This window comes from Gamsiella multidivaricata, assembly GCF_025024155.1.
Source record: "Gamsiella multidivaricata strain RSA 2152 chromosome Unknown BC939scaffold_17, whole genome shotgun sequence".
Lineage (NCBI taxonomy): Eukaryota > Fungi > Mortierellomycota > Mortierellomycetes > Mortierellales > Mortierellaceae > Gamsiella > Gamsiella multidivaricata.
The window spans coordinates 74,391-87,606 of record NW_026251725.1 but is presented as its reverse complement, the minus strand read 5'-3'; the positions used below and the strand labels follow the sequence as shown (position 1 = coordinate 87,606).

The following is a 13,216-nucleotide window of genomic DNA, read 5'->3' as shown; positions in this document are numbered from 1 at the left end:
CTAGACGATATTCCGGGTATAAACGCCCTCCCTCCCTTCCATCTATGGCACCATTTTCGACAAAAAACCTTGAGGTTATCTCGGTGTTTGCAACGCGAGAAGTCGACATACAGCTGCTCACTGCCAAAGACGTTCTAAGGAAGGTAAACACTAACGTGGTCAAGTGTTTGTCCTTGCACCTTATTAATGGTCATGGCAAACGCATACTTGATTGGAAACTGGCGCCTAGTGAACTTGATTGGCGTAGATCCGTCGTCCAGGGTCGTGAAAGGTATGCATGGAATAAGCACCGTTCGTCTCTTGAGGTCGCTATTAAGGATCTCGACACTGATGTATCTCCGACAGAGTGCTCGAGCAATCCGACGGGTACCATTGCAGAGGCCGGATTTCCCGTCCATGTTTCGAAGGCGGGTGATGGGTTGGCCCAATTTCAACAGCAACTCGTGGGGAGGCATACGTGGAAGATTATTTCACGTCGAGCTTTCCATGATCTGTAGCAGGGGTTTGAAAGTCGAGTGGGCTGTACGACCTCCTATCAAGGTCTGAGCGGCAGTCTCAGATGAGAAAACTACGATCACATCCTTCTCGCACCTTCCTCGGATGTGGGCAATTAAAGTATTGTACAAAAAAGACTTGCTTGTTCCTCCTGACCCATCAATAGAGAACACCTTTGCCGCGCCTTAGTCCTTGCTGTCTAGCGCTGCTGTGATTGCAGCGTACAGGGTTTTTTTTGATCGTCGTTGCAGAGATCCAAGTCATGAGCCGCAAGTACCTCAGTGCGAGCTCTGCATGTTGTCCAAGTTCGTCACTGTTGGGTTGGCAATCGATGAGGTTGCGAAAGTTTCGAGGTATCTCTTCATAGGCCGCCAGACTGACCCCAGCTCCCTTCAAAATCTCGTTGATGTGGAACAGTGCAGTGCTCTTGGCATCCTCTTCAGCATTCGGGCGATCTTCAGAAACGTACAGAAAGCCCTGAGATAGATCATCAGCGAACGCTTCTCGTAATTCGAGAGAATTAGCTGGGCTACAAAGATGTAGAACCATGGCGAAAAGATGGCGCAAGGTCGCAGGACTTCAACACCTGTTACCAATCATCAGTGAATGACCGCCGTGTAAGGGATAAACACGTTACGCTATTCCGGCGATTGTAAGCGGTAATTATGTCAGCGCGCCTGGTGAGAGATATAAACTCATCCCATATAAAAATAAAGTCTTTCGAGCGTGTTACTGAGATTCTTAAAGGAGTCCTTGAGGGTGATTCTGAAGTGGTCAGTTTGGCCGCATCTGAATGTCCGAGACGCTTAGAGGGGTCCTGCAGCAGGGGCAGGTGCCAGGCCCGCATGCTCTGGTTCGTCCAAATGGTGATTAGCACGCTCATACCGCTGCTGACTTTCGCGGACGCACTGGGCGGCATAGGCAGGAATTAGTCCAGTATGCCTGGTGAGAAGTACATCAGCGGTTAGTTCAGACTGTTCTGTAAGTCCACCCCATAAGAAAAACCCCCTGTATTTCGGGCGTGCCACTGGGATCCTCAGGGCAGTCCTTGAAGGTGATTCTGAAGTGGCCAAGTTGACCACATTTACATTCTCGAGGTGCTCGGGCAGGTCCCGCAGCAGGACTATAGATTCGATAAACTCGTGTCGAGTCAGCATGGGAACCACTGTCGATGTAAAAAGCAATGTCGCTATGAACGCTTGGCTGCCGCAAGCCAGGTATTATATCCCAACAGAAAAATGATACATGGGAGGGAAATGGAGGGAAATGGAGGGAATGATGCAAGCAGGGTGAACTTTAGTTTTATACCCAAGAATGTTTTTTTTCGCTGCAGTAGACGCATTCACTCTTCATCCTCGATATCTTTGTTCACTATGTAAACAAGAGTGAAGTACATATGTGTCAGAACGAGACTAGCCTCCAACGTGAATACGGACACAGACAGTGTGCGGAGTGGACCTGTGCAATTGATTGAATTAGCACTAAGATAGAAAAAAGAATCCTTCGCAAGAGCGACGTGGTTATAAAATCAGTAGTGAGTGGCGCTGTGTGTGTAACCCTAAACGCGACCCGCCTCACAGACTTCCCTCAGAGTGCGAGAAGAGGAGGGAGATGAAACAGGGGTCTGGAATGATTGGGTGCGTGTGAGACAGGTGTCAATGCGACCCTCAAACCCAAAGCAGCGACCCTTATTTCCCTATCTGATTCACAATAAAGCCCCGCGGGTGGTGGGTCGTCGTTCCACAAGACTGTTGATAGTCTATAGTCTACCACGAGGGATAAACTATGTTTCCATGCCAACGCATTGCGGTGCGGTGCAAATACCTCTCTCCCCTGTCTGCGTTTTGTGTGTAAGACGGTCTCGCCACTGACATTCCACCTCGTCTTTTTTTTTTTAGCGACTCAAACAAACCTCTTTTCTTGCTTGGAAGGATCGCTTCTTCTTTGTCCGCACATACTTCTCGCTTTCCCTTCCTCTCCCTCTTCCCTCTTCTTTCTTTTCTCTCCTTCTTTTTCTCGGCGGCTCCTTTTCTCTCCTAACCGCATATTTTCATCACCAACTGTATACCCCTCCTCCTCCTCCTCCTCCTCTTCCTCCTCCTCCTCCCTCCCCTGTTTTCCTGCTTACAATCACATAACGCAACTCCAACATGTCAAGGCGCACTTCACTCCTCCTAATATTCTCCACAATCCTCCTTCACATCTACACCTTCGCCCATGCAGCGCCATCCTCATCCACCCGCAGTACTTACACCTCCCCCTCCTCCTCCTCTTCCAGCGCCTTCATCGATGGCCAAGCACTCTACGTCCTCCACAGCCTCCAACCCTCTGCAAACGCCTTCCACGCCACGACCTCGGACTCGGACTCGACCACCTCTCGCACGCTCATGGTCGACCTCTCCGTCTCCTGGACCGATAGCGACATAGCCATCAAATACCTGCCCGACGGGCCCGCCAGTGGGACCTTCATGCCGACGATTCTATCCTCCGACAGACAGGACTGGATCGCTTTCGCCAGCAGTGGGGTGTTCGCCTACAACATCGGATCCGGAACCTGGAACTCGACGACGCTGTTGACGACGAGGAACTTCAATAAGGCGAGCCAGGTCAAGCTGGCGGCGGCGACGGATCCGGAGACAGGGATGATTTATGTACCGAATGGGTATGTGGACGAGAACGGATCGGTGTCGATGATGACGATCGATTGGGGGACCGGCACTATCGGGAGCGTGCCCATGTATGGGGATCTGAACTCTTTGAGTCATTACTCCGTCGTTTGGAGCACTGCCCTGAGATCCTTGGTCCTTTACACCGGCATGAATGGAGTGTCCAATGGCCTGTATACGTATAACCAAACTCTGGGATGGAGACCGCTCTTGACCAACGGTAACGTGCCGATCCCACGGTTAGGAGCCTGCTTCGTCGCCTCGTCTGCCTCGCCTTCGAGTTCAAAACTCGTCCTCTTCGGTGGTAATTCTGCCACACGCGACCCCTCGGTACCTCAAAAGGATATTTATGTTCTCGACCTGGTCACCATGACCTGGACCAGCGGCCCCGAAGTCGAGTACGAGAACGGACGTACAGACGCCGCATGCGCGGTCTCAAATGGACATCTAATTGCCTGGGGTGGTGTTTTGGCCAGCCCATCAAGCGCTAGCAAGGTCTTGATTTTTAATCTAGGGGTCATGGACTGGGTTCGGAACTACATCGCCCCTTACTCGGTTCCTAGGTCTGGCACCTCTCCTGCATCTGTCTCCGGTCCCGGGTACGGATCTCTTCCCACTGCAACCGTGCCCAGCGGTAGTGCAGGGGCCCAGCCGACGATGGCCCCTGCCGCCACCCAGGGAGAGTATTTAGCGGAGAATCGTTCAGATCTTACAGTGATCGTCGGATCCGTATGCGGAGGGGCCGTGGTCCTGATCGCGATCTCCGTGTGTATCTATCGAGTGGGAATTTCGATAGAAAGGAGGAACCAGAAGCAGCAGCAGCAGCAGTGGCGGCGGCAGCAGCGGCGGCACAGCAGCCTCGTAGCTTCGCGTAACAACCGGGTCGATATCGAGAAAGCCGGGTACCTGATGCCAGCCATGCCGAACGCAACAACCGCGATCGCCAGTCCATTCGAAGGTCCGTTACCACCACCGTTCGTGTCCAGGCCGGTGGAGAAATCGGAGGAGGAGCAACAAGTCTTTTATGGATATGGGGTCCCAAGGACCAGGCCCGCCCACTTGGGCGAGTCGAAGCTAGTCCTGGCTGCGCCCGCGCCCGCGCCCGTGGCTTCGGTCTCTGGGCCCTTCCCGTACGAGAAATCAGAACCGTATCATATCCCCAACGTCAGCGCCAACCCGAACCCGAACCCAAGCCCGATTGCGAGCCTCACGAACATCGCCCGGTCCCGAGATTCAGTACTAGAGCACCTCCAGCGCCACAGCGGGATCATCATCAATTTGGTGTCTATGGAGGAGGACGAGGCAGAGGGCGGGCTAGAGCGGTTCTCGCTCTATTCGGATGAGGAGCTGGAGTACCCCGAAGAGTCAGAGCCGTATAGGTTGCCGGAGGCGGCGGTGCCTTTGTCGATTGAGTCGAGGTCATCGTCTAGGTCGTCGTCTAGGTCACCGTCTAGGTCGTCGTCAAGGTCGGAATCAGATATCTCGACCTCGCAGCTGATGTATTTGGACGTCGAGCCGCCGGCGTATCAGGGACGGAATGAGCAGCGGTAACTTTGATGGTGATGGGTTGGGCAGTTCGTAGTCGTTGTAAATAAATTATCCTTCTTTATGCATACAAAAGGGCGCATACTCGGTATTGTTAATCTGGGGGGTGGGGGTTATTTATTGGGGGGGCGAAGGATCGAATCTCTGTCGTCTTCGCTTTGAGGTGATGAAAGAAACCAGGACAAACGGTTTTTCTCTTTCATTCAAAAGGATGCAAGGAAGAACATTTATAGGGCGCATGGTGTTTATTTATTCGCGGAGGGCTTCAAGTGGAAGGAGGAGAGGAAGGAACTGGAAAAGCGAACAGCCTCACATTCATGGAAGCACGAAACTAATCCCTCTTTTTTTTCTTTTCTTTCAGGCCTTTTCTTTCTTTTTTTTTTTTCAATCATCATCATCATCCAGCACATTGCGGATAAGATTCCTGATATGGCTACTCTCCGGTCGTCCCGACCCTGTCTGCCTCCAATCCGAGGGCGAAGTGGTCGGGATAGCGATGTCACTACTGTTCATGCTGGTCTGACTCAGCACCGGAGAGTTCGCGGACGTATAAACGGATGAGGAGGGCACGGTCTCGTAGGCGGACGATCGGGTCAGGTTCGTCTGAGAGATCGTCGCCGATCCCGTCAAAGGCGAGTTCCGCGCGGACATGTAGCCCTGAGACGGAGAACTCGTCTGGAGGTGCTGGTATTCTTCCTCATCAGCAGCGTTGCCGTTGCCGTTGCCATTGTTGATGCCGTAGACATCATTATCCCCTTCACGGTCAAGTTCCTGTTTCAACGAAAGCTGTTGGTTGACGGCCGCGGCCGCGGCGATGGCGCCCGCGGGACCGATATCGATACTGTCCTGACTGGCGATCGAGAGACGGTTCGCGAGATCGTATTGTTGCTTCAGGGCCTCGCTCGTCGCAGACGGGACAGGGAACGGGAGCAACGTCGTGCTTGCGGAGGTGGAGGCGGCGACGTTGGCGGCATCGGCGACGGCGTGACCCAGAGATCCGGTGGTACGATCGCTCGTTCGGCGACTCAAGCCTTCGTCATCTTCGTATTTATAGAAACCCACACCCACAGCACCAGCGGCACCGGCAGCACCAGCGGCGCCAGAGCCTGCATGATGTAAGCTCGGCAGCGAGAGATCGTCGGCGCTGGTGACCATGGTCGGGCCATACGCGTATCCATGTTTCTCCAATCCAGATCCGAACGCTTCCCGGTCCAGTTGCTCCTGACGCATCCTTTTGTGCTTCCTGGTCATGACCAGTCCAAAGACGATCAGGGCCAACGCTGCCGCGGCTCCGACGGCCCCCAAGGCTGCCGCGGGGACGTTTGTCTCTTTGGAGGACTGATTCTGTCCCGAGGCGGGTGGGAGACCCGGGAGTTGTGTCGAGTTAGGGTCGAAAGTTGCGCTGGTCTGGGACGGGTCTACGCTGGTCGTTGGGGAGGTGGGCGGTGTTGTGTTGATCTGGACGATGGTCGTGGCCGAGACCACGGTTGAAGTTCCAGAGATGACTGTTGGGACTATGATGAACGTAGTCGTGTAGATCGGGGAGGGTGTTGTTGTTGTTGGACCGCCCGTTGTCTGTGGAGGGGGGTTCGTGGTGGCGACCTTTGGAGGAGTGGTTGTAGGATCTGTTGGCGGCTGGGTCGCGGGCTGGGTCGTAGGTGGCGGATCTGCGGGCTGAGTGGTTCGTGGGGGGTTCGTGGTGGTAGGCTTGGGAGGTTGTGTTGGTGGAGCAGGCGGAGCTGTTACCGTAAGGGTCTCACAGGTAGCGGTGTAGGGCCAGGGGTGGAGGAGGTGGAGGATATCGTATGCGGATCCCTTGTACTCGACATAGAGTTGGTCGCCGGGGCAGGCCCCGTAGGCGCTCTTGGGGATGGTCCAGGAGTTGCCGTTGGAGATGTCCATGGAGGCGATTTGGGACCCTCCCGAGGAGCAGCGAACGGTTGCGGTGATGGAGTAGATATCGCCGGCCTTGGGCCACCAGCCGTTGTCGCCGAGAGACATGGAGACGGAGTCACCGGCCTGGTGCGAGCCCGAGGGGGACTGGCAGTTGATGGCGGCATTAACGGTGGAGGAGGAGAGGAGGGCGAGGGCAGCGACGGCGGAGAAGAGGGTGGTAGCGAGCGAGTTCTTCATGGCGGAGGGCATGTTATTAAGCGGGTATTATTAGGGGCAGTAGTATGGCATTAGAGGGAGTCAGGAACGGGTGGGGATGGTGAGCCGGAGGGAGAAAGAAAGTTTGGGGCTGGGGGGGGGGAGGGGGAGGAGGAGGAAGAAGGAGGAGGAGAGGGAGGAAAGAGAATCTGTTTACTCACTCTGAAGAGGAGAGGAGAGGAGAGGGGGGGAAAGGGGAACGGAGGCGTGAGTGGACAAAGGAGAGGAAAGGGGAGGAGAGGAGCGGTTGCAACTGGCGGTGTGTGATGGTAATTACTCTTTATGTACCCGCTGCCACACACGTTCCGCAGATGCATGCGCCCCTCTTTATTCTTGCGCTCAGAGACAAAACCACTCTCCTCCACGGCTAACAAGGTGTCCGTCCCCAAAGACACACAGCTGCCGCTGCCAGCAACACCCCTCCCCCACTGCGGCTGCCGATCGTTGCCGAATCGAATGGCCCGTCTCTTGTCGGTACCGCCGTTGTTGGTGCTGCGATGACACGAAGATGTCCCTTGACCTTTTTGTTTCTTCACTGACATCCACGGAGGATATTTGTGTCAACAATCGTATAATTTATTGTAGACTAATTGTTTGTGTCCAACAATACATAGTATCCATAACATCCTCGTCCTTTGAGAGCCCTCCTTCTTTTTCTTTTTTACTTTGCGCAACTCGAATGATCACCCCTGTCAACAAAGTAAAATTTGCTTATCAAAGTGAACCTGCCCGTTACACCCGCCCACGCCGCACTCCATTCGCCTACAACAGCACCCTGTCCTTCAAGAGCGTCGGGCAAGGAACACTTTTCAGCGTTTTTTTTTCCTCTACAGCAAAACATAATAATCAGAGCACGCACGCACATGCCTTGTTGATGCCAATCTAGATCCTCGATAGTCTATATCACCAGCTGCTGCAGGAAGCCAGGCTTGGAAGCGCGCATGCCAGACCACTTGTCATTGCTAATATCCCTTTTTTTTTTTCCTTTGGTCGTTGTTACGTGAAATGCTGGCTATTATATCTATTTTTGTACCCCCTTCATGGTTTTATTCCACTCTACTTGGTTGCACCAAGAAAAAAACGACCCTGAACGGACAGACACATGGCGCCCGAAGAGTTCTCCCTAGATGTAACTTTTTTAGCATCGCGTCTCCTGGGTGTCTAGGCCTATTATTTATTTTTTTAACGAATACAAACTCTTGACGTTATCGCACACGGCTCCATACTAAGGCAAAAAAAAAAAAAAAAAAAAAAAAAAAAAGCTCCGGTAGGGAGGGAGGACAGGCAACTTGCACTGCATCGGATCCTCTCATGGACATCGTTAAAAAATAAAATAAAAAAATAAAAATACAGCTCTTAGGCATATGATATAGATACAAGGGTAGGGATACCTCTGCTCTAAGCTCTAAGCTCCAAGCTCCGTACCACTGTGCCCATGGCCGAAGCGCTACAATTGGGCAAAGTTAAGAGGGTGCTCTCGAGGGTTCTAGCAGAAAGGATGACGCCAACGTAACCATGGATACTGCATTCGTTATTGTTTTTTTTTTTTTTTGTGTCAGCCCTCAGTCTGGTCTTTCTACACAGAGCTTGGTCAGCAACAGCGGCCACAGCTCGAAGAGGAAGAAGAAGGAGGGTTGCAGTTTCGGAGAGAAGGCTTAGCAGGGGTCTGACAAATAAGCTTGGAGGCATATGAGGGAGGACAGTGTTTTTTAAGGTCCTACGCCGTGCGACACGGACTCTGCAGCATTCTCTCTCCTCAACCCTCTTTTAAGTTTTCGTATATATCCATCCAACCTTTGGACGTCTACCTCTCTCTTCTTTCTCTATTTCATTAAAAGATCCCTTCCTTCGTCCGTCCAATCCGCCATGTCCCAAGCGCGGAAACAAGACTCGGAAAGCTATCCTGTCCACACGAACGACACCACTACCACCACCCCCCCTACCACCGCCAGCCACCACAATGCGTTCGAGAACATGCTGAACATGGACGAGATCGCCCGTGAGGACGCCGAGATCGGTCGTGCGGAAGCTGGCAGGGATTTCAAATCCCCCACGGGCGCGTTTGTGAGCAACAACAACAACAACAACAACACCAACCACATCAACAACGACCACGACGCCGTGGGACTGGGCGAAGGGTTGTCGACGACGATCACGTACTCGGATCCACCAACATATGAGGAAGGCTTGGGACATCGGGTGCGTTGTCATGCCAAGTTGTTGAGGAACCACCAGATTGGTGGAAAGGTCACGAACATCGAGTTGTTCTTTGACCTGGTCTTTGTTTATGCGAGTAAGTCGGTTCCTGTTTTTTTTTTTTTTTTTTTAAAGGAAAGAAGCTTGCAAGTGAACCATAACGCTGCGGGTTCTGTACGACTTGATCTAAATCGACCCTTGCATGTTTTTGTTCAAAACTGTTAATAGTCAGCGTTATCTCTGAAACCATGGTCCATCATCTTGTATGGGAGGTCGTTCTTGAGATGTTGGTCGTTACGTTGGCCATCTGGGTAAGTTTTCCATTTCTCATCGTCGTTGTTGCTGTTATTGTTGTTGTTGTTGCTGCTGTTGCTGTCTGAATCGTCCCTTCTGCGGGCGCGCTCTCAGGGTCCATCGTGTATGTATACACGCTAGCATAGAAAATTCTCCCTCTAACCGAACGTCTTTTTCTTCTGTTGTGAGTAGTGGGCATGGGTCTTCAGTACATGGGTGTTCAATTGGTTCGTTGCCTTTCTCTCTCTCTTTCAAAACAAAAAAAAAAAAAAAAAAGCTCTCTGTGCTTGTATCTCTCAGCATGGGAATGACAAAGGGACGGGGCTGATAATGTTTTTCTTTCCCTGGAAGTGTTTTTCTAGGTTCAATCCCGAGTCTTACCTGGTACGACTCCTGCTGATGGCCTTGATGCTCGTCAACCTGATCATGTCTGCGTTTATCGGGGAGGCCTACGGGAGCCAAAGTCTACTCTTCGCGGGGATGTACGTCCTGATCCAGGTCGGAAGGAACGTGGCCGCAGTGCTGGCGTTGCATGGACACAAGCTGCAGAGGAACTTCATCCGACTGCTCAGTTGGTTCCTCATGACCGCCGTGCTCTGGTTGGTCGGGGGTGCCATTGGGGGGACCACCCGGAATGTGCTCTGGACGGTCGCGATCGTTCTCGAGTATATCTCGCCCGCGGCTGGATTCTATACCCCGGGACTTGGCAAGTCCATCTCGACGGATTGGGAGATTCATGGGGGACATATGGCTGGTAATGGAATATACCCAGATGTGCAGATGTGCAGATGGGTTTTTAGAATACACATGTTTGTTTGCTGGCTTGGAGATTCCTTAATCATATATCTTTTTTTTTTTTCTTTTTTTTTTTGTATCTAGAGCGATGCTCGTTGTTCATCATCATTGCATTGGGCGAGTCCATTGTTGTCACAGGAGAGGCCTTCAGGGAGGCCTTCCATGAACCCGCAGGGATCGGAATGTTCATCGTCTCCTTCGTCGGTGCCACCGCCATGTGGTGGATCTACTTCCACACCGCCTCCTCAGAGGCCGCAGAGTACGTCGAACACAGTGCCGACCCCGGCAAGATGGGTCGACTCGCCTACACCTATATCCACGTCCTGATGGTCATCGGCATCATCTGGTGCGCCGTTGCGGACCGTATCAGTATGGAAGACCCCTATATGGTCCCGCACCATGAGCACGACAAGATGATTTATGTGGCCATCATGATCGGGGGTCCTTCCTTGTTCGTACTCGGTCATGCCTTGTTCCGTCGTACGTTCTGCTCAAGGATTCCTGCGGCCCATCTGATGACCGTTGCCGCATTGATCTGTGCGACCCCCATTGGGATTTTCTTGCCGCTCTGGGCCACAGCCTTGACGACGACGATCTTGCTAGTGTTGTTGGGCGCGTGGGAGTCCTACTTTAGATGCGTTATCCTTCCTAACCCCCATACCGCGTAATCTAGCACTTAGTGATTTTTGTTGGTATTAATAGTAAAATAGTAATAGAAAAAGCGTGTGCCGTATTTCCTCGGATGAATGAATGCCTTTTTTCTCCCCTTCATTTATCATCCTCCGTTACAATCGTAGAGCCATATTCAGTATTCGGACCAGGATCCATGTATACGCTTTATTATCCATAATACTGGGGACCCAAATCACGAAAAAAAAAAAAAAAAAAAAAAAAAGGCTATGCTATGCTCTCAGATCCTTCATCGGGATATCCTGTGCCTCACTCTTGGACCCCATCTCCGGCAAGATACCCTCCCCCTTCTCTGGGACGATCATCTGAGGCGACCGACGGAGCAATGGCGAAGACGACAACGACAAATTTGTCGATGAAGCCGTATTCGGGGCCGACATTGGACTCATCATCCCATGCTGTGAACTGCCCGACACCGGAGGTGGCGGTGGTGGGTAATGTGCTCCCCCTGGTTGTTGATAAGGGGGTAATGCCCTGTTGCCGTTGTTGCTGTTATTGTTATTGCCGCTGTAATAGGCCCCCCCGGCCCCGGCCGCCCCAGCATACCCCTGAGCTTGTTGTACGTAGTACGGGTTATAGTAATCATCCTCAGGGTTGGTATATCCGTTCGTCCCTTCGTACCCTCCTTGCTGATGCCCGTATCCGCCCCCTGGACTCTGTTGGACATATCCATATCCGTCGTCTTGGTAGTATCCATGGGAGGGTTGAGGGACCTGGGGCTGCGCTTTGTTCATCCCGTACGCGGCACCACCAGCACCACCTACAGCACCTACAGCAGCGGCGGCGGTGGCTGTGGTCTCGTTGGCGGGGGGCGAGCGACGTCCGCCGTCCATGGAGGGGACTTTTGTGAAGGGATTGTTGGTTTCACTGGACCAGGGCATGATCGCGTTCTCCATGCGCTGGATGCGTTGTTTTCGAAGGTACCACCATGTCCCGAATGCGACTAGGAACAAGATCAATCCTGCGACCTATATTTTAATTTGCATCCATCGATATTTGTGCGTTAGCGCCGATTTTTCTTTCATTGCACACTTTTGAGAATATTATCGTGCATGATAACGTACGATAGCCACGATCACAATCACAGACGACTTTGGTCCCGAGCCCTCCTTCTTATCCGAGTCCGTGGGCGTTGGCGAAACAGTGCCCGACGAAGTACTGGTCTCCCGTGTGGACGTGGACGACGTCGTCGTCGTCGTCGTTGTCGTTGTCGTCGTTGTCGTCGTCGGCACCGGCGCCGGATTGATCTGGATGTTCGTACAAGACGCCGTGAACGTCTTTGGGTCGAACAGGTTGAGCGAGAATTTCAGCTGCCCCGAATATCGGACATAGAACCCATTCCCCGCGCATGTTCCGTTGCCCCCTCCGCCGACAACCGTGGACGTATTCGAGATGGGCGTCCAGACATAGGGCGCTGCCCAGTTGGCGATCTCGACCGTGGCAGCCTGGACCCCACTGGTGCAGTAAAGTGTGGCTGTCATGGATTTGATATCTGCGACAGTGGGGCTCTTCCCGTCCGAGCTCACGGATAGACTGATGGGGCTTCCAGTTGTGTAGGTCCCGCTGTTGGGGGATGCGCAGGTGATATCCGCATAGGCAGTCGAGAGCCATGCGAGGAGGTATCCAAAGACCAGGTAGAGGAGGGCCTTGGAAGGGTATCGAGATGACATTATTGAGGGAATGTATGAGTAGGTGAGGAGAAGAAGTGTAGATATAGGATGGAGAGGTGGTTACTGGTATTAGAGGAGGAGGGGGGGGAGGGGGGGGGGGAAGGAAGGGTCGTTCCTGAGCACAGCAATCTACTGGCCTGTCACTTTAACCGTAGAGGGTGGGGGGAAAGAAATGAAAGACTTAGGGTGTGGAGTAGGGGTAAGTAGGGCTGTTCAGGGAAGGGTCGTTCAATGAATGATTGAGGGAGGAGGGGAAGAGAGGGAAGGAGAAATCGGGGACGACAGCCGGTTCCTGGGTACGCGGAGAGGAGTGTGGTGTGATAAAGACAAAGTGGCGTGAAGAGTGTGGAAGTGGGCTGTCTCTTTTCTTGATCTCGATCTTGATGGGGAAGGAGATGACAAGGGAAAGAATGAGAATGGGAATGCGGATGAGGATGGGGATGGGGATGAGGAGTGAGGTTGTCGAGGAGCTAAGGGCAGCAAAGAGAAGAGAGAGAGAGAGAGAGAGAGAGAGAGAGAGAGAGAGAGAGAGAGAGAGAGAGAGAGAGAGAGAGAGAGAGAGAGAGAGAGAGAGAGAGAGAGAGAGAGAGAGAGAGAGGGAGGGGAAAAAAAAAAAAAAGGCACGCTGGCGTTCCTGGATGGTCCGCCCCCCTCCAGGCACCGGCCTGTGATAGTCACCCCTTGCCCTGGGTAGGTTCGCTTATGATATACTCC

The 13,216-nt window shown here is 52.7% G+C and overlaps 4 protein-coding genes across 4 annotated transcripts; 2 read left to right on the top strand and 2 right to left on the bottom strand.

Moving 5' to 3' along the window:
* The first annotated feature begins 2,521 nt into the window (after positions 1 to 2,521).
* Positions 2,522 to 4,940, top strand: BC939DRAFT_444637 (uncharacterized protein). Its single transcript, XM_051554711.1, has one exon. The coding sequence runs from the start codon at positions 2,646 to 2,648 to the stop codon at positions 4,710 to 4,712; it is 2,067 nt and encodes a 688-aa protein (XP_051414403.1). The 5' UTR covers positions 2,522 to 2,645; the 3' UTR covers positions 4,713 to 4,940.
* Positions 4,920 to 7,088, bottom strand: BC939DRAFT_444636 (uncharacterized protein). Its single transcript, XM_051554710.1, has one exon. The coding sequence runs from the start codon at positions 6,849 to 6,851 to the stop codon at positions 5,091 to 5,093; it is 1,761 nt and encodes a 586-aa protein (XP_051414402.1). The 5' UTR covers positions 6,852 to 7,088; the 3' UTR covers positions 4,920 to 5,090.
* A 1,635-nt stretch (positions 7,089 to 8,723) lies between these two features.
* BC939DRAFT_501105 (bacterial low temperature requirement A protein-domain-containing protein) lies at positions 8,724 to 10,810 on the top strand (the record flags this gene model as incomplete). The annotated part of the gene is made up of 5 exons (XM_051560119.1): positions 8,724 to 9,150; positions 9,282 to 9,364; positions 9,540 to 9,574; positions 9,710 to 10,101; positions 10,227 to 10,810. 5 exons carry the CDS (start codon positions 8,724 to 8,726, stop codon positions 10,808 to 10,810), a joined length of 1,521 nt encoding a protein of 506 aa, XP_051414401.1.
* Positions 10,811 to 11,028: 218 nt separating this feature from the next.
* On the bottom strand, positions 11,029 to 12,602 carry BC939DRAFT_444632 (uncharacterized protein). The gene is made up of 2 exons (XM_051554709.1): positions 11,897 to 12,602; positions 11,029 to 11,800 (listed from the first exon to the last, which is right to left on the bottom strand). The coding sequence occupies exons 1-2, from the start codon at positions 12,500 to 12,502 to the stop codon at positions 11,045 to 11,047; spliced, it is 1,362 nt and encodes a 453-aa protein (XP_051414400.1). The 5' UTR covers positions 12,503 to 12,602; the 3' UTR covers positions 11,029 to 11,044.
* Positions 12,603 to 13,216: the final 614 nt, after the last annotated feature.

What these genes read in the sequence shown, in the direction of transcription:
- BC939DRAFT_444636 (XM_051554710.1), bottom strand. Translation starts at nt 6,851, where the DNA reads ATGCCCTCCGCCATGAAGAACTCGCTCGCTACCACCCTCTTCTCCGCC.
- BC939DRAFT_444637 (XM_051554711.1), top strand. Translation starts at nt 2,646, where the DNA reads ATGTCAAGGCGCACTTCACTCCTCCTAATATTCTCCACAATCCTCCTT.
- BC939DRAFT_444632 (XM_051554709.1), bottom strand. Translation starts at nt 12,502, where the DNA reads ATGTCATCTCGATACCCTTCCAAGGCCCTCCTCTACCTGGTCTTTGGA. An exon ending in TGATTGTGATCGTGGCTATC is followed by an intron (nt 11,801 to 11,896) that starts GTACGTTATCAT and finishes ATTAAAATATAG; the next exon opens with GTCGCAGGATTGATCTTGTT.